The 20,070-nt window shown below is 41.8% G+C and overlaps 1 protein-coding gene across 12 annotated transcripts; it reads right to left on the bottom strand.

The window, feature by feature from the left end:
* Positions 1–211: 211 nt before the first annotated feature.
* tbc1d2 (TBC1 domain family, member 2) lies at positions 212–19,313 on the bottom strand. Of its 12 annotated transcripts, XM_067517924.1 has the most exons (23): positions 18,719–19,313; positions 18,361–18,619; positions 17,753–17,799; positions 15,959–17,630; positions 14,751–14,815; positions 14,181–14,232; positions 13,574–13,697; positions 11,599–12,799; positions 11,248–11,359; positions 7,698–7,818; positions 7,429–7,538; positions 7,038–7,282; positions 6,611–6,880; positions 5,989–6,138; positions 5,702–5,812; positions 5,362–5,534; positions 5,025–5,136; positions 4,074–4,274; positions 3,773–3,960; positions 3,382–3,502; positions 2,930–3,115; positions 2,493–2,614; positions 213–2,121 (listed from the first exon to the last, which is right to left on the bottom strand). In XM_067517924.1, exons 8-23 carry the CDS (start codon positions 12,793–12,795, stop codon positions 1,920–1,922), a joined length of 3,621 nt encoding a protein of 1,206 aa, XP_067374025.1. In that variant the 5' UTR covers positions 12,796–12,799; positions 13,574–13,697; positions 14,181–14,232; positions 14,751–14,815; positions 15,959–17,630; positions 17,753–17,799; positions 18,361–18,619; positions 18,719–19,313; the 3' UTR covers positions 213–1,919. The 12 variants fall into 12 exon arrangements, with proteins under 12 accessions (XP_067374021.1, XP_067374022.1, XP_067374020.1 ...); XM_067517929.1 differs by lacking the exon at positions 14,751–14,815; XM_067517920.1 differs by lacking the exons at positions 13,574–13,697; positions 14,181–14,232; positions 14,751–14,815 and having other exon boundaries at positions 212–2,121; positions 15,959–16,720; positions 17,049–17,630.
* Between the last annotated feature and the right edge of the window lie 757 nt (positions 19,314–20,070).

Here is a 20,070-nt window from a genome sequence, read left to right as displayed (position 1 = left end):
TCCATATCATCTCAGTAGACTACTTACATCACAGAAAGCTGTGTATTTTCCAGTGTGCAGCTACTGGTCCTACCAACCTGCCCAATGTTTTGTTGTTGCTTTTGTTCCTCTTTTCTTTTCTCTCTCCACTCTCCACTCACCTCCACTGGTTCTGCTGGAGGTTTCTTCCGTTAAAGGGAGTTTTTCCTCTCCACTGTTGCCTAGAGTTGTGCAAGGAGGAATTGTTGGGGTTTCTCTATACGTCTTTATAGTCTTGACTTTATTATGTAAAGTGCCTTGAGATTACTTTTTTGTGAGTTTGCACTGTATAAATAAAGTTGAATTAAATTGAATTGAAATTGGAACGTGTTACACCACTTTGATCAGACGTGACGTGAAGTAAAATGATATTGGCTCTTTGATTTACTCTCTAGTGTGAGAAAAGGTGAAAGAAGCCACAATTAAATATACTTAATAAAGAACAGAAATGTGAAAAATATACTCATACTTATAAGTACAATCTCAAAGTATTTGTACTTCAGTACTTTACACCACTGAGGACAATGGCCCCTTTGGTGTGAAAAAGTCCACAGAGGACCAACCTGCTGCCGACCTTTGCTGACTCCTCCTCAACGCCCTTAAACCACAGAAGCTAAATGGAAAAGTGAAATGATTCCAACTAAGAAGAAAAAGGACTGATGCTGAAATCAGAGCTGAAAGGATATTTTATAAATTAAAACAAACATTTAATTCAGTCTGAATTCATCACTATAACATTTTAGTGAGTATCTCTAAAAAGCTGGTGACATCTCCAACTGTTGTATGTGAACATTGAACAAAACCCAACAGATGCTTAAGTTTGTCTCTCACTGGACAAACAGATTCATGTTCTGTCACTAAACTAACACAACTGTATTCAATTCAACTTTATTTATATAATGCCAATTTACAACAAATTCATCTCAAGGCACTTTACAGAATAATGTCCACACACACATACACAAATATGTAGTAGCAACCCAACAAATCCCCCTGGAGCAAGCCCTAGGCAACAGTGGAGAGGAAAAACTCCCTTTAACGGAAGAAACCTCCAGCAGAACCAGGCTCAGGGTGGGCGGCCATATGCCTTGACCAGGTGGGGTGAGTGGAAAGTGAAGGGAGAAAAGAAAAGAGCAACAAAAAGCAACAACAAAACATTATACAGGTTGGAAGGACACAAAATTAATAGTATACAGTGGTGACAAACGTATAGAGAAAAAGAGGAGGGGAGCTCATTGCCATGGCGGGAGTCCCCCAACACTCTAAACCTATAGCATCTTAAGTAGGAGCTAGTTCAGGTTGAGTGAGCAGTTTTAACTATAAGATTTATCAAAAAGGAAGGTTTAGTGATCAGTTGTCATGGCATGGCACAGAGCTCCCCTAAACGTTACACAGAAAACCTGTGTTTGCTCAGTTGATCAGTTTAATAAATTAATTCTGAGCTGTGATAGACTGAACATTGATGTGATGAGGTGAAAATCAGCTCCATGTTATTCCTGAATCACTTTAACAAACGGTAGTGTTTCCTCTTTAACCAGCAGCTGAAGTATAACCTTTTCCAGTAACAAAAAACAAACTGTACAACCGTTGAACAAGTTAAAAAAGAAGTATTAGGAGTGAATCAAGGTTACAGGTACAGAACCTGGAAAAAAAACAACCGCATCCAACATGGTGAACATCTGAATCTAAAACTGTGGCAAAAAACAATTGTTTGAACAGACTCAGATGTGACGATCAGTTAAAATGTAGTGTGTAATCAAAACTCTGCCCTGAGCAGTTTTGTTATTACAGATACTGCCAATAATGATGATTGTTTTCTGAAACTAATTTTATCAAACTTCTGTTTAGTTCCTCAACAAGCTGCTTGAGACACTTCTTTAAAAATCTGCTTCTCTTTGAGATCAGAGGTCGTCGTCGTCCTCGCTGACCATGCCGTCCAGCTCTTTGTCTTTACGTTGGACACTCTCTGTTACAAACTCCTTCTGCTGCTCCTCCAGCTCTCGCAACTCCGCTTGCAGTCGCTCCAGGTGAAATGTTCGCCGGTTCTTTATCAGGCGGCCAGGGAAAGGGTTCATGTCGCAGAAGGCGATGTTGGTCAGTTTCCTGCACCGACAACAACATTTAGCTGATCTTTAATATGATATTAATATTATACAGTGAGCATATCAACAACAAAATACCTCAATCTGGAATCCTCCACTTTTTATCATGCTTGAAGGTATAAACTCAGCTGTTACTTTATTTTGTTTATTTTAAACATGGACAATGCACATTAATCAACATTTGTGTAAATGTGTTTTAGCTGTTTAGCTAATTTGCAACTGTAGTCCCAGGGCAGGGTGATAATTGCCAAGTAAAACACAAATGTCTGATGATTCATTGACAAAAAGTTTTGCCTGAATAATCACCCACATGGTGGGAGACACACGGTGGATTCAGAATGAACACGAGGTCCAGATCAGGTGAGATCCTACCTGCTGTCGGTGACCGTCTTGGTGAAGAAGCGCAGGTACTGGTAGATCTCCACGCTACTGTGGATCTTCAGGAAGTCCTCCTCTTTGTATTTGAAGAGAGCCAGAGCATACCTGAACATCACCTGAAGAACAGAGAACACAGACTCTGCCTCTAAGCTGGATTCAAACCTTACTTTTACTGCAGTCAGTCAATTTATTTTATTTTAGAAAACTTAAGCAAAACCTTCTACAGCAGTGTGACATAAGCCGCTCAATTGTTCATGTATGAATCTCTGCTGGAGAATCAGCGCATTTATGACAAAACTTGTTAAATATCTCCACCAAGTGTTCAGGAACAAAGAAACATGTGATCCAGCGGAGTGCTGTGTCTGACAGACAATGAACCAGATAATCTTGGCTGCAGACCAAGAGATCACTTCTGTGTTCGACGCTGGTACCTTGGTGCCCTCATACAGGAAGGCGTCCCACAGTGGCAGCAGGATGTCACTGGGCAGACTCTCCACAAAAACCACCAGGAACCAGTTGAAGGTGATCAAGGACACATCGATGTTGTGATTCTCAAAGTGAGCCGCCAGCCGGGGAAGTTTCTCTGCCAGGAAGTCCTTCAGCACCCGCTGGTCCACCTGACCCAGAACAAAACACCGGTTAGTGAAAGCTCTGGTGAGCTCTGGTTCTGGTGTCTGACCTTAAAAGTAAACACAGCAGTTTGTGTTTTTACACTGCAGCTGAAAATAAAATCTGATTCTTATAACAAAAACAACAACAATAATAAAAAAAATAATAATAACAATAATAAAAGTAACTAGTTTTTCTGTGTGAATCAGTATTGTGAGTTTAGGGTTATTATCTGGACACCTGACACAGGTGAACAGAGGACAAGTTTGCTGACCTGAGAGGCCAGCAGGTTCTTGGTGTAGTAGTCCTGAGGCATGATGGTTTCCACTACGGCCACCAGACACCAGAAGGCATCTTCTTCGCTCTGGAGGATGAGCAGAGCGATGGCTGCCAGCCTGAGGGGAACACAGGTCATCGCATGATACGTCATAAGTGGTCTTTATGAGATGCAACTTGTTTACAGTGTGGGGAGGTTCTACAGTCTTCCTGAAAGACTTCATCTGTGAACCACGCACAATGTGTTATAATACTAAAAAAAAAAAAACAAAAAAAAAACAAAAAAAAAACATTATATATATATATATATATATATATATATATATATATATATATATAGACACACACACACACACACACACACACACACACATAAAAACTGTAAATACCTGTTGAGTCCCTGGCAGTAGCCAATGCCAGGGCTGTGCCAGGAGAAGGCCAACAGAATACGTCGCAGCTGCTGCAGGGCGGGGCAGGAGGGGGAGGAGAAGTGCTGATTGGTGGTCAGCGTGCGGTGGAGGTCCAGCTCAATCTGTCTGGAAGCCGGATGAGGAGACTTACGAGTCTTTTCGCTCAGCTGGAAACACAGAAGCTAAGTCACTGAGCTGCTACCGTGTTCTACTCAGGTTCCGTTGTTCACAACAGGAAGGTGAAACACTGAACAGGTGTGGACAGGTGTTACACTTCTACCTGCTGGTAGCGCTGTGGGTGGCGCTCCCTGATCGTCCTAGTTCTGGCTCGGACCGTCCAGCGCCACACTCTCTGCCGGTACTCCTGAGGGACACTGGCACGCAGCAGAGCTTTGAGCTCTGGGGAGGCAAAGAGGGCATCATCCGACCTGCCTGCCAGGTACTGAGCCCAGCGGCTCAGCAGGGGGCGCTCTACCCCCTCCTGTGGGGGAACAGCAGAGGGTCGGGTCAGAGGAGACATAAGCAGCTCCACTAAACTGGACGTACACTGGACAGGAGAAAAGTGATTAACTGGTTTGTTTCTCTGAGAACAGATTCTTATTTTCCTCCAGTAAAAACTCTTGTGATTATTATTCTGCATTTAATGACTTTTTTGTAGATTGAGACAACTGATCCAAAATTCTGCTCTGAAACCTCATTAATAAACAACACATTAAATATGTGTACAATCTGACTTATGAATAAATGTTTTAAAGTGGAGTTTACATGTGGAGTTTACAACTCCCTACAAAGGCTGCAGCCAGCAGCGGATTTAAACCCATGACCTTCTACAGTAGCTGTGAGGCAGCAGCTCTGACCATAAAGAAACAATGACACAATATTTATGCTTTATGGTGTTCTAATTGAAATAAGAATGGACTTCCCCACAGAAACCTCTGTGGTGTATGATGCACACAGTGACACAGATTTATTTGTTCTTTACTAACACTTTGCACAGACATGTCTACAGGTAAAACTGACAGAGGGTCAGGTAGAAGCCAGTATGCATCCTGAGAGGCAAAACCCAGGAAAAAAACAAATTCACAAGGAAAGTCCAACGACTCATCAACACTTTTATCGACTTCTCTTCTCTCATCTGGGTCTCAGTAGGTCTCAGTCACAACAGAGAAAATCCACATGAAACAGTGTAAATTCTGGTCTTCAGTCTACATGCGCTCAGCAGGATTCAGACCTGGTGCAGCAGGTTGTGGGAGCGGATCTCCAGAGCCTGGATCTTTGCCAGCAGCTTCATGTCCTCCACCTCGTAGTCCGGGATGATTTTAAAGCCGTACTCATCATGGCCACTGAAGACACAACACAATAGTGTTTCTATCCTGCACACATGCACATGTAACACGCACGCGCGCACACACACATCTGTACAGGTGTGAAGTGGGTATGAAGAGGGGGAGGGGTGTTTACTGAGTGTAACTCTAAGTGAACATGTGGAGTGATTTGTTTCCCCATTTATCAAAAACACACATGGCTCACTGTGAGCACGATGTCACAGGTGTTCTTGCCGTCTGTACCTCGTTGTGTTAACCCTCATCACACTCTTCAGTTCCCCTTTCAGAGCGTCCTCGATCAGCTTCTGGACGGCGTCCCGCTGGGCCGTATCCAGGGACTTGGTCTCTTGCAGCTTCCGCAGGACACCCAGGTACCTGCTCTCCACCTGACAGTGAGTGGCCTCTAGGTAGGCACACTGCAGCCAATCAGAGGGCAGGAAACAGTTACAGAACAGCAAACGACAAGGTGGTCTCACCACAGAAAAAGAAAATGACAGAAAGGACGAAGCATAAAGAAATGAAGATAACAGGGTTCATCTTCTGTGTCACAGGAATACACTGTGAAGTTTCAGACTCCACTGACCTTCTCCATCAGGTTCTTCTCCTGTTCTGAGCTGTTCCTCCACAGTTTGGTCAGCTGATGAATCTCAGAGTTCAGAAACTTGTTCTGGGTATTATATGCCTCAATGTCGTCCTGAAAGAAACACAAAGCAGAGCTTGAGAGAGTAACAACTAATCTGGATTAAATACCTGTCACTGGTTAAAAAACTGAAATGTTGTTGTTGCTGTTTGTCTCTTCAGGTTTTGTCTGACTAAGTAAAACCCAAAGACCCTGTCAAACTGTTCTCTTGATTCTGACGGTGCACACACTCTGGCTTCAGGTGAGTTCACCTTCAGGTTCTCAATCTCCTGCTGAAACTGTCTGAAGGTCTGAGAGTTCAGTCCACTGCTGGAGGACGATCCAGACTGTCGTGGGTCAGACATGGTGGCGGACACCTGATCAGACAGCTTTATGATCACCTGAGAGGAAACAACACAAACCAGTTCAGTCCATCACACTGACTGGAGCCACAGTTTAAACGAACAGTTTGGTCTTGATAAAAAGCTGAGAGATTCAGGTGAATCTTCAGTGGCTGCACTAGTTAAATGGGAGTCTGCACCTTTCAAACAGGATACAGAAGAATAAATATATCCTGAAAGCAGCAGGTTGTTAATTCTGAAAAGTCTCAGGTAACCTTAAATTGCCTGTTTAGACAGGACGAGAGCTGGGGACTGTGTCTCTCATTTCTTCAGAAAAAAAGTGGGAAATGTTCTCATGAGGTGTCTTTTCCAAATGCATAAATCTCACTGAGGTTTCTTTCCAAACAAGCTGGAAACATACAGAACTATTCCTTTATCATAAAAATGTCTTTCTATGGCGCAGAGGGAAACATTACAGTAAATAAGCAGGTTTTCGTATTTCACCTGTGGTTCCTCACAGGTATGACCTCACCTCCTGTTTAGCGTTGTTCTTTTCAATCATTTTCGTGACCTTCTCCTGCAGCTCAGACAGCTGAGCATCTCTCTGAGCCACACTACCCCTCAGGGCCTCCACCTCCGCCTCCGCCTTCTCCAGTCGGCCTCGCAGGTCGACCGCCTGACGCTCGCGGTGCCGCAAAAGCTCCAGACGCTCCTGCTCACCCTTTTCCGCCAAAAACTCAGCACAAGTCCTCTTCTCCAGCTGAGCAGCCTCCAAAGCTTTGTGCAGAATCCACACCAGCTCCTGTACACGGCACAGCAGTGACATAAATCAGTATTACTGATGTCAAAGCAGCTCGTCAGTAAGACACAAAAAACACAAATATTTTTCTTATTTTCTATAAATTTGGACTAGAGTGTGGTTTTGAAAATACTTTTCCTCCACCACAGCGCCTGATCACCTTCTGAGCTTTGACCTCCTCCATCAGCATCTGCTTCTCCTGCTGCAGGCGGGACGTCCGCTCACAGGACGCAGAGTCATCTCGGAGGACCGGCATGGTGAATGAGCTGCGAATCTTTGTCTTCCTGCTCCAACTGTCCAGCAACGATGGGGACTCCCTTCCGCCCGTCTGAGTGACCTGACCTGCAGGAGTGGCCGATGGAGGGGGAGTGGATGGGGTTGGAGGCTCAATGGGAGTCCTGAGGGCTGGAGAGATCAACATAGGACAGGTGGAGTTAAGGTAGGAGTATCCAATAAAATTAAACTATGGAAAAAAAGACTGCGAACTGATTAACATTCCACGTTTCATAACTTAAACAAGTTTCTGTTCCTCAGTTGCGTACAATACATACTGCTAGTGTTGTTGGTTTGTCCCGATTTTGGGGGTGTCCCATGCGGAACTTCGAGATGAAACACACTCTGACACTCCTGAGATGGCCTCTTACGACTATGGAGGGAGTTTCTGTACAAGTAAAGACCAAACAAGCATTTTATTATGAAGCACTTGGTCTCAATGGAAATGTAGTCTGATTCTGTCCCTTTATGAGGTCACAGCTGTGACACAGACAGACACACTGACATAAACAGAGCGGTTATGAAACATGAGGCTGAGGTCACTCACTGCAGCTCGATCAGCGGATGTTTGATAGACACATTGGCGAACAGTGTTTGTGACAATGACACACTGGCCGCTCCCTCCCCCACCAGACCCAGAGGGCTCTTCAGCACTGGCAGGAAGTCTTCTGCAGAAACAGGAAATAAAACATATTTTATAAATAAACAAAAGGCATACGTGCATGTAAACTACTCACACTGACACCTTTTAAATAATCATTTATATTAATGTATATTTATTAATTACTATGTTACTAATTTCTACTTTAATTCTGACTATTACAGACTTTCATCATTTTTTTATTCATAGCTATCTAAAATCATCTATTTGTAATTATCATAACTTTAAATGTCATCTTTGACTTTGTTTTATTTATTTATTTATAATGCAGGGTAAAGTGACTGATCATTTCATTTGTAAAATAATAACAACAATCTTCTTTTTCCCTTTCAGGGATCTCGACAGCGAATCATGTGCCTCCATCTAACCCTGTTCTCTGCATCCTTTTCTCTCACCAGCTAACTTCATGTCCTCTCTCACTACATCTATAAATGTCCTCTTTGGTCTTCATCTAGACCTCCGGTCTTATATGTCACCCTATGTTCCTGCCTCTTCTTGAAGAAAGTGTTCACTACAGCCACTTCAATATTTTTGCAAAGTCTACCACCATCTGTCCTTCTGTCTTTCTCATCAACTTGTTCTTTTAACCAACATGTCCGTTGAAATCTGCACCAATCACCACTCTCTCACGCCTGGGGATGCTCTGATTACTTCATCTAACTCACATCCTATCTGTGGGGCATAACCACTAACAACACGGAACATCACGCCTTCAATTTCCAGCTTTACACTGATAATCCTGTCTGATACTCTTTTCACCTTCAGAATGTTCCTCACAAACTCCTCTTTCAGGATAACTCATACTCCATTTCTCTTCCTATCCTACCCATGGTAAAACAACATGAACCCTGCTCCTAAACTTTGAGCCTTGCTACTTTTCCATCTGGTCTCCTGGTCACACAGTATATCCACCAATTCTCTAGCATTCTCTGTAATTGTCCCAACATTCAAAGTCCCTACTGTCAGTCCTACACTCTTGTCTTTCCTCTTCTATAATAATAATAATAATTATTATTATCAAAATGTCATTAAAAAAGTTGAATCTCCTCCTTGTGGAAGGATTCTGTGTCTGCTGTAAAACATCCAGCTGAAACCTGAAGCCACTGAACAAGTCAAGACACAAAGGTAAAAAACTGAAAGAGAAACAGCTGATTAACATCCCAAAGAGCACGTGAAGATTAGATACATCATGGTTCATGTCCGTGTCACATTTAAAGGCTTCTTCAAATTCTTTATCTGAATGAAGTGTGTGTTCACTTCTGCTGGAGAACATCAGCAGGTTTCCCCAAGGCGTTGGTAGGGGATGAGTGTAATAATTACCTCTTTAAAACACGGAGGTTTTGTCAAATAGCACAACACTCAGGTATTTAACCGTGTAAAGTCTGTGCAGTCTTAAAAAACAGGTTTTTGTTCTGTCACAGGAATAAAAAAAATTCAATTTGACACAATTACTTTTTCTTTTATCTGATGAAAAACATTTGTACATATGAGAAGCGGCTTCTGTTTGATTCTGTTCTTTGTACAAACATCACACTATTGTGTTCAAAGTCAATACAAATAAATCTGAGCTGCTAGTGTAACTACTGACACAGTTAGAGTTATAGATACTCACAGAGTAACCAAATGAGATACTGGTAGTATTACAAAAAGAGGTACTGGTAAAATTACGGACAGAGATCCTGGTATAACAGTAACATGAACATATGGTGTCTGACATTAAACAGGAAATGATCATCAGTTCCACAGAGAAACATCAAAGAGCAACAGAAACCCAGCCCTTCCTATTTCCTGTTCCACCACCCTGCTCATTAAACACAATTACCCATATTAAAGGAGCAGTCCAAACTTTTCTGTGATGCTGGCGCCAGCGCACTGCAGAGTTAGCTGGCACTAACATTTTATCTGTTTGGAATTTAACCGCGCAGTTCAACAGTGACTTCTGAGTGGAAACTGGGGGGGTCTAAATGTTTTAACCAGTCTGACTGATCAAACATGCCGATCTGTTTACAACAGAAAAACTAAACCCTGTTAAGGTTCATCTTTGCCAACAGCAGGAAGTTCCTGCTGCCCTCCGTCAGGCCTGATTTTAGTCCACGTTCATTTTTTTTTTTCTAACTTGGTGTTGTGTGACAGAGCTGGAATGAAGCAGGCTGAATGATTCCGTCAGAGAATGGTGAGTCAACCGGTGTGGTTTTTATCCTGAACCACTCCTTTTACGGGAAGACACATTTCCCAACTCTCACTGGGAGGAGAGCTGGTGAGGGAGGCTACGTCAGGACCTTCCTACTTCCTCAACATGACCAGGCAAGAAACAAGAGAAAAAAAATAGAAAGTGATCAAGGCCACACTAAGGTGACACAACACAATAAACTGGGCCTTAAAGTGTGAAAGAGCTCAACAAAACTGAAAGTTTAGATTTAGCTCAGCACGTCAGCAGGTAAACACCAAACCAGTGAAATCTACCATTATACTGTCTTAACCAGGTGTCAGACCAGTTAAACCCACCACCAGACCAGTAACAGTTTAACAGTTAATAATCTGTGAAGAAAACCATGTGAGAGGTGGACATCGGGGCGACTATGGCGCAGGAAGGTAGAGCGGTTGTCCACCAATGTCACTGTTGGTTAAATCCCCGCCTCCTACGGTCACATGTCGAAGTGTCCTTGAGCAAGACACTGAACCCCAACCTAGTTGCTCCCGGTGAGTGTTGGCCATCGGTATATGATTGTGTGTGTATGATTGTTAGTGATGGGCGGATCAATACCAAAAAAATCAATATTTCGATCTTGACAGCCAATTTTTAAATATCGATTCTCAAGTTAAAATATCGATATTTTCTGTTTATTTATTTATATTTTCTCTGCAGTCATATTCAAATGTTTTCTGCTCATTCTACATCAACATCTACAATCCTTCTACATCATTATTTGTGATGCACCACATAGGAATACAGATGAGTATCTAAGACATACATGTAGATGAGGGCGAGTCATGGATATCAAGTGACATAAGCTGTTCACCTTATAAAGGAAGTGTCATGCTGTTGTCATATGTTAATGTTATTCTCAGGTTATTTGAAATAATGGAAATGTTAAAAATCCCAATAGTTTGAACAATGATTTTGCTGTCGTTTTAATGTTTTTAATCATTCCCTGTAAGTGCTCACGTGATTGTGTTTCATCGTGATCAAATGACAGAATTAACATAACACTCTGGTATCTGTATCGGATCGATATTGCGATACTAGCCAAGGTATTACTTGATATCGGATCGAATCTAAAATCACTGGTATCGCCCATCACCAGTGACTGTGAGTGCGAATGGTTGAATAAGAAGCAGTGAAAAGCGCTTTGAGTGCCAATAGGTAGAAAAGCGCTATATAAGTGTAGAACATTTACCAGACCATTTACATCATAAAAACACAACTCTTTCTCACCTGTGTTGCTGCTGCTGTTGGTCGAGTCGGGACAGGTGGACGTCTGCCGGTGCTGCCAGCGTTTGACCTGCAGCTGCTGCAGCCAATAGAGCATCAGCTCCTGGGTCACGGCCTGTTGGACAATTACACTTTGTCACTGTGAGCAATAATGCACAGAAGCTGACTGTTGATTGGCTGATGGAGACAAACAGCAGTTGAGCCAGTTCTCTGGCTGGTGCCTATAAAGCCTTGAATTCAGCCCATCAGCTTTTCCCAGTTTCAGTGAGGAAAACTGACAGTTGCTTAGTTATACACACATGTGGTAATCTCCCCACCTGCTCTTTAGTGGGGACAGCCCAGGTCCTGGTTTACCTTGAGTATGAAGGTGCGTTCAGGTGTCCTGATGTGGAAAGTGCCCCTCTCTGCCCTCAGTGGGTAGGTGAAGGTGGCACCACTGAGCTCCAACCACCCCAGTGGAGTCACATCCTGCGGCGTGCGGTAGTAGAAGAGCTGGTTCTTGTTCTCCTCATAGGTAAACCAGCGCTGCTTCCAGGCCTTCAGGGGCCCCCCTTGCTTCATCAGGAACCCGCACAGTTTGGGCTCACCTGAAGAACCTGGGGGGAAGGGCCACACCTGGTCACAGAACACCTCGATGGTGGGAGGTGGAGCTGGAGGAGCCATGGTGGACGGATGGATTTGGTGGTTCAGCTGGTGTTTAGGAGGATGATGAGGAGTCTGCTGTGTGTTCAGGTGAGGTGGATCTTGGTGGTCCTGGGGCCTCTCAGGTGTGGATAAAGTGAATTTCTCCAGTGCTGGATCCAACTGGTTTTGCTCCTTCTGGTTCTGTTTACTGAATATTGAACCGAGGACAGTTAAATCCTTCATGGAAGGAGGGGGCTCTTCGTCGCGTTTCTGGTTTGTGGGACAGAGACCCCTCTGGGTTTGGTGCTCCTCAGACTGACCTGGATGGTGCTCATGTTTGGGTTTCTTCTGTTCTGTACAAAGAGGATCTGGCTTTGGTTGACCTGGTTTGGTTGGAGAAAGTTGCTCTGGTTTTAGTTTATTGGAATCATGTGCCTCCTTTGGAAGCAGAGAACCTTTTGAAGGATCCTCTGCTTTTTGTTGCTGTTTGGGAAGTGGATCTAGTTTTGTTTTATCTGGATTTGCTTCATGTATTGAAGAAGATAAATGTTCTGTTTTTAGATTATTTGTCAGCGTGTTCTGTTTCTCTGTCCGAGCAGTATTTCCCAGTTGTTGCTCTGATGGAAGAAGAACTGGCTTTAGTGGATCCAGTTTGGATTCATGTCTTGGAGAAGGTTTGCGTTTATCTGTTAGAGGATCCCTGTGGTTTGTGTTTTTATTGAGATTCAGCTTTTCCTCTTCGGTCCTTTGGATTCCTGCTGGACTCTTCATTGGGAACTGCTGGTTTTCTGCTAGACTCTGGTCATTCTGGGACCCGGAGAGACTGACTGACTCTGGGCCGTGCTGGCCCACCTCCTTGTCACTGTGGGTAGGAAGTAAGCCAGACGAGGCAGAACTGGTATTTCCTGCTGAGCTGCTTCCATCCATCCTGCTAAGAAAAGAAAAGAGGAAGATGACGGAGGAAAAGAAACTTTGATGATGTTTGTGAGGAAACGTTTCAGCTGTAAAACCTCGGGCTGCAGCTGCAGGATAATTTATCAAACAGCTTATAAGAGTTGGACACTGGACAGTTTATTGGTTCAGTTTCATTAATACTGCTGCAGCACAGGCTTTTTTTCACCAGTTTTCACAAAAACATAATTTAATTTTTTCAGTTCAGACGCTGAAATCCTCACAGACTGGAACAAAACCAGGGCCAAAAAAAAAACTGAGGTCTGTACGTGATCTTTTTCTTCCTGGACATTGTCACATCTGAGTACACTGAGTGGAGAAAATGTTTCTGTCAGTGTCAGTAAAAACACTGAGACGTCTTCAGCTCGAAATGTCCTTAAATGAACAGATGTTTTACTGCAGTTTTTCTCCATCTGTCATTACACTGAACAAATACTCTCAACATTGAAAGGAAATTATATGCCTAGTAATGAGTCATACCAACAGGAAGTGGTTCCGATCAAGGGCAGCATAACACCCCCACTCAACCCCCACCCACTCCTAATCATGGTCCTCACAAAAGAACAGGATCAAACACAGACACTGGTCACTGGTTTGTTTCCGCTGATTCGAATATTTTCTTAATAAACTGATGATTTGAGAAATAAACAAGGAGAAAACAGTGAAGTCACTCATTACAAAAAAAAAAAACTAATTTACAAAATTTTGTCCCAGAGCAAAGTTCAAATACCACACAGACAGAAAAATAAAGTACCTGTCCTTTATACTGTAATTGGCAGCAAGCTCATTTTAACCATTCAGTCTGAAAGAAACCTGCAGACAGTACTCAGGGCCTAGAGACTATTCTTCTTGTCTTTCAGGTTGAAGTGCTTTTTTATCTACAGAAAATACATAATAGAAATTGTCAGTCGCCATACACCTGTCATAGCTAAAAACTATCAATGCTACTTATATTTACATTTGTTCATTTTTTTTTAAATAAACAGAGCTTTATGTTTAGTAGAAAGTGCTGGATAGAAAAGAACAGAAGCAGTTCTCTCTGTAATAAAAAATGGTCAAACAACCTTTAAGAAGCAGGATTTAATGTAGCACTATTGGATGAGACAGGGTTTGAAAACTTCTCAAGATTTACAAAAGAATAAATTGATAAATTGACAGATTTAATTACAATAAATTAATGCATAAATAAGTATAAATTAATATACATGGTAATGTCTTGTGTCCTTTTGTTGCCGCCACAGAATTTGACACTGTTATTACTAGAATACTAATAGACTAAATACTGTAACCTGAAATACTTTCATCTGAACACATTAATAACTTATGTAACAGGCTGCTATTACACAGGTGTGTTACCTCACCTGAGCGTGTATCAAACAGGTTCAGACAGCTGCTCCAGTGCCCTTTTGAACACTGTGGAGGTTTGGAAACAGAAACAAAAATAACATCTGTTTTCCAAGCTTTGACAGACACATCTGCAGCTTAACAAGACAGGAAGTGATGAAATCTGCATTGTTTTAGATAAGCTGCTTATGGTCAGTAAGCTATTCACACACACAGACACACACACACACACACACACAGCTACATAAAGCTGAGAATACTTATGAATTTTTACTGCTGATACTGTGACGCTGGTAAAACCTTTCCTGTGATAATTTAGATATGTGGAGCTGTTAATACTAACTTACTTTTACTGTAGTCCTTTTAAAAGCAGATTTTTTACTTGTAGTGGAGTATTTGTACAGTGCAGTACTGGTACTTTTATTGAAGTAAAAAACCGTACTTCTTCCTCTGCTGCTAATTTAACTATAGTAATACATTGATTTTAAAACTAATCTGTTTAGTAAATGGAACTGTCAGAAACATGCAGTAAAAGTACACACATTCCCCTTCATATATTTGTTTCAGAAGCAAACCAGAGCGCGTACCTGTAGGGGCGGAGCCTGAACACACCTGACTCGGTTTGGTCCGGCTTGATTGCCAGCTGCAACAGCTGTATGACTCGGTGAGAATGAAAAAAGTCAGCTTAGACTCTTCATTTCTTTTTTAACTCTTCATCTTCTTCTTTACCTCCTGCTGCTGTTTTCTTCTTCTTTTTTTCCCCCGGTCTGTGTCTCCGATTTCTAATTTGTTCCTGCTCCTTCCCTCCAGTCAGCTACACTACTTTCTGCCCAAGAACCATCAAAACACCGCGATAATACACGCGAGCTCTGGTTTCCCATTTCAAAATAAGAGCTGGTATGAATCACTGTGGCTCATAGCTTTTCAAAGTAAAATATCAAGATGCTCAGTCCAGCTATTCAGATTTTGTTTTACCACCGCTCATCGCTGGAATCATTCTACTAAAATACACTTACTTATACTTTTCTACTTCATAACTCTCCAGCAGAGTATTCCAGAGAGAACCGTTCTTACATTTACCTGCAGATGGAAAGATGTTTTACAGGTCTCAATGTGAACTGGTAACAGTAAAAAAAATCACAACCTGATTGTAAAGTAAAGGTGGGGAACTCCCACCTGCTTTAGGCCTTGACAGGTGTTCGTGGTTTCACAGTCGTTCATTAAAACGTCTGTTTTTAACGTCCGTGTATAATCATTCAGAAAAAAACTGAGACGCACAATAACATCGGTGAATGTTAAAGGCTGTAGTCGCCCTCTAGTGGTCAGACTCACAGACAACCATATCAACTTACAGCTGCTGTTTCTGTCAACCATGCGGATTTGTGGCTTTGTGACATAAAGGTCATTGCAGGACAAAATGATTGTTTAGTTCTTATGTCAAACTACTGATTCGCTGCTTCACTATTATGACTTGTTCTGTAGTTGACATTATTATAAATTTCCACAGAACAAACAGTATTTGTTAAAGTATTGATACTGCAAGGCCATTTCATTTGGCTGGTTGTACATGGAAGACCTTTAGATTTAAGATTTAAAAAATGGACAATATTGGGATAAAAGTTTAGAATTTTAGTTTTTAATGGTATTTACACCTCAATACGTTAAATACCAAAGAATAGAGCAAAAGCATTGCTAAGTTTGAAAGAGAAACCCCTTTCAGGTTTGTCTTCTAAGAATAATTGTTAATAACAATTATAATAATACTGTAATATAATAATACTATAAATAGCTTTACCTGTGAAGACTATATCTGTTGTATCGGAGAGGCGTCTGAGGGACAAAAGCAGCCATTTTCTAATCTGTGAAAAGAGGGAAAGCAACCAGAGACATTAAACAAGCACTGGACACAGTCAGTACAACAGTAGTGAATGTTCTGAAAAATAAAAAAACACAGGTGAAAAAAACACAGGCAAAATTAACAGAATAAAGGAAACAAACATCTGCTGACAGAAACAAAAGCTCACAACCAAAAGTCAGGAACCATCTCCAAAGATCAGGACTGAAGGGATCACAGTCCACGATCAGTTTCACCTCATTTTACATTTTACTAAAAGGAATTAGACACATGATAAAGATGAACAACACTGAGCTGGTCTTCAGACTCATACTCAGTGTGTTTCTTGCTTCATGTTTTCATTAGGTTGGTTGTTGGTTTTTGTTTCTTTAAATATATGTATTGTTTTTCCTGCAGTCACATGCTGCTCATGTGAGCTAAAAAGAAGCACTAAAGTTAAAAATCACAGGGAATTACTCTGGCTTTATGGGCTCATTTTTTGTACTTGTATATTATGTTTTGTTATCAACAGGATCTGGTTAAAAACCCATGATCATGTGTTAAACTGAAGAAACTGTTGCTACATGACTTTTAGAGCCCTTTCCCGTTCCCCAGCTGTGCAGTGCCCACACAAGCCTAGTAGAAATTGGGGAGCGTAAAAGCTGTGCCACATCAACATGCCGACAATGATCCGCTGTGGCGACCCTGAACTCACGGGATAAGCTGAAAGGACAAAAAAATAAATAAATTCATACTATGAACTCATTTTTAAAACAATATTGTCATTATTGATTTATTCTAAAGAGAAAGCGTTTGCAACCTTCCAATTAAAAAAAAAAGTGATCAAACAGATCCTAAACGTAGACATAAATATAAACACCAAGTTAACAGTTTTTATTCTCGTCTGTTATGGTTTCATAAGCAGAGCAGGAAAAGGGACTAAGTCACAAGATAAAATTCTTGAGTTAAATGGAGATTGTTTCTAAAATAAGGGACTAACAGTCCTGTGTGTTTTAAATCAAGAAGCCTGAACAAAAACCTGAGAACTGACCTGATTTTGATCTGAGGTTCATTTTTAATTCTTAAAGTGACAGTCAATAATTCTGTCTTTGTCTTAAAGGAGACTTTAACTCTGAATCCATCATTAAAGCAAGGATCATCTGACTGTTTGGCACTAAAGACACCGCTGTGTAAGGGTCTTTACAGACTCAACTATCTGGTCTGCAGTCAGCAGGCTACTCCACAGAACAGAGAGACACCCAAGAAGTAGGCCAGTCCAACCAAAACCCAGGATACAGAGACTCAGTAAATGTGGTGTTAAAGATGTGGAGGTGGATCAGGTTATCCGAGAAGACTCTGTAGAAGGACAGAGAGCCAGCAGTCCACATACACTGCTACTCTAGAGACAGGGGATAAGAAAGAGGAGGAGGCAGGGATTTGTGTTCTCCTGTTGCTGTGCCACACAGAGTATCCATAACCATCAGAGCAGAACAAACTCCATGACATTTTGTTCATTCCAAATCTGCAGTCATCACTTTGTCCCCTCCACCCGATTCCTCTGTAACTCATTGATATGTGTCCAGTCCAAGTCTTCTGCCCACTGTGTTTGTGTCAATTGTGACTTGACAGAAATCTGACGGAGACGAGACACAGACAGCTGCAGTTATTATCCATCATCTGTTCATTTACTGAAAGTTTGAAAATTGTTGAATGTTGCCGCATTGTTTCTATCAATCTAATTAAAAACACACTTACACTTCCTCAGACCTGGTCTCAACTATCGTTCTCCACCAGGCTCCACCCTGAAAGGAGGAGGGGAGTCAGACCAGCAAATTCTCTTTCCCCATGCAAACATCGGCATTACATCTCTGTCACTTATACTCTGTACGTATCATCTACACATGCATAATTAACAAAATCATGTGAAACACACACTTGCTGTTTAATCTGTTATTTTAATTCTTCTTTTGCATTTTTGTTGTTTTTTGGGTTAAAGGGACAATCTGATGACACTGCAGGACTTTCTGAATATATATACACAAAGTATAGCACGGTATCCACTTTAACATGAAAATTACGCTTTGTCTTCCTACAAAAATTTGTAAACTACCAACAAGTTGTTTCCATCAGGTGTGGAACATCTGTGAATGTTAGTCAGAGCCATAGGCACCTTTTGTCTGTCGTTTTTGTGTTGTAATGTGTTGTACCATGAGGCGACACCAACAATTAGTTAAGTGCCTTTTTCAGCTCTGGTTGTTTGAGCTCAGGTAGGTGTCAGGATAAACCAGCTGACAGTGCGACAGAGGAGGTAGAGCTCAAACATTTTGTCTGTCAGACTGTGACTACAGCACACTTGTCTATACCTGAGAGTGTCCACTTTCCGGTTTGGATCCCGGATTTGGATCCAAACCAACTGGTCCCCTGGATGATCGTAGCTCAGGTCCGGTTCTTAGATGGGAGGGGCTGGATCTCAGAGCTGGGGCCAGACAAGCACAGCCTCCCTATGTGATCAGACAACCTGACAGTCTGCACAGGTCCAATTCTCTCAAACTAGAGGCCTGGGAGCTGAGAACTGAGGACAGAGCTTCACAGCTTTTCTCTGAGAGGTTACAGCCAATCAGTCTGCAGGGAAATAGAGGAAAACACATACGATGACTGGCCACTTCATTAGGTACATCTCTACAATCTAATGCAACCCATAACAGTGATATGTGTACTTACAAAGCTTTGTTAAAGACTTTGTCAACTGGCAGCAACCTCAGAAGAGCATCCTCTGACGCAGAGTATTTCTTTAGGTCAAACATATCCAGATCTGGACTGGGATGTGGCACATAATGTGGAGGCTTCGTGATGCCTTGATGTGGGAGATGATTCTGCTGGCCTGCTCCTCATCTCTGAATATCTTCCTAAAGTACTCCTCTTTCTGTGGGTCAGTGAACCCTCTGACCTCTGACACCATGTCAACACACTCAGAAGGGATCTGATTGGCTGCTGCAGGTTGTGTGGTTTTCCAGAGGTGAGCAGGTTCCCCCTGATGAGGTTTGTCAGCAGCACATCCACTGAGGTGGACTCTGTAACATCAGTCAGGATCTCATTGTTGTGGAAGTCCAGAGGAAGTCGACACTCATCCAGACCGTTAAAGATGAACACAAACTGGAACTCTTCAAACCTGCAGATTCCTTTGGTTTCAAGAAAGAAGAGATGAATAAGTTCCACCAAGCTAAACGTTATCTCTTTCAGCACATTCAGCTCCTTGAAAGTCAGTGGAAATGTGAACTACATGTCCTTGTTGACTTTGTCTTCAGCCCAGTCTAGAATAAACTTCTGTGTTAAAATTGTTTTCCCAATCCCAACCACTCCCTTTGTCATCACTCTTCTGATTGGTTCATCTCTATCAGGTGAGGCTTTAAAGATCTTCATGTCTGATTATTGTTTCTGGTCTGTCTGGTTTCCTAGTTGCTCTTTCAATCTGTCTGATCTCATGTTCAGCATTGACCTCTTCAGTTCCTCCCTCTGTGATGTAGAGCTCAGTGTAGATCTGATTCAGAAGGGTTGGGTTTCCTGCTTTAGCGATCCCCTCAAACACACACTCCTTCTTCTTCAATTGACATTTAAGTTTTTGTTGACAAACGCAACTGTCTCTGAAAGAACACACAACATTTAATATCAGTTGATCACATTTTAACTATGGTTCTTTTATTGACAATACTGTTACACATTGGACATATTAGGTTAGGACTACGATTGGTGATGAGTATATGAATACTTAAGACACACAAATTTTCCAACATATGCTGTTTTTGGTACCATTAATTTTTGCAGGGTAATTTTTAATGACTTTCCTGCATCCAGCTGCATTTACACTTATTACAGGATGACAACTTATCCAGGTCTTTTGGACCACCTGACAACAGAGTGTCCAATCTCCTGAATTCTACCCTACTTGGCTTCCATCATGTGCACAGACTTTTTTTGTTTTTGTTTTTCAATTCATTCTTATTTCTATAGCACCAAATCAGAGTCATCTTAAGTCACTTTACAACAGTGTAAGGATGAACAACTTCCAGGTGCCA

Source organism: Channa argus, chromosome 10 (genome assembly GCF_033026475.1).
Source record: "Channa argus isolate prfri chromosome 10, Channa argus male v1.0, whole genome shotgun sequence".
In the NCBI taxonomy this organism is placed as follows: Eukaryota; Metazoa; Chordata; class Actinopteri; order Anabantiformes; family Channidae; genus Channa; species Channa argus.
This window is presented reverse-complemented; position numbering and strand designations above follow the sequence as displayed.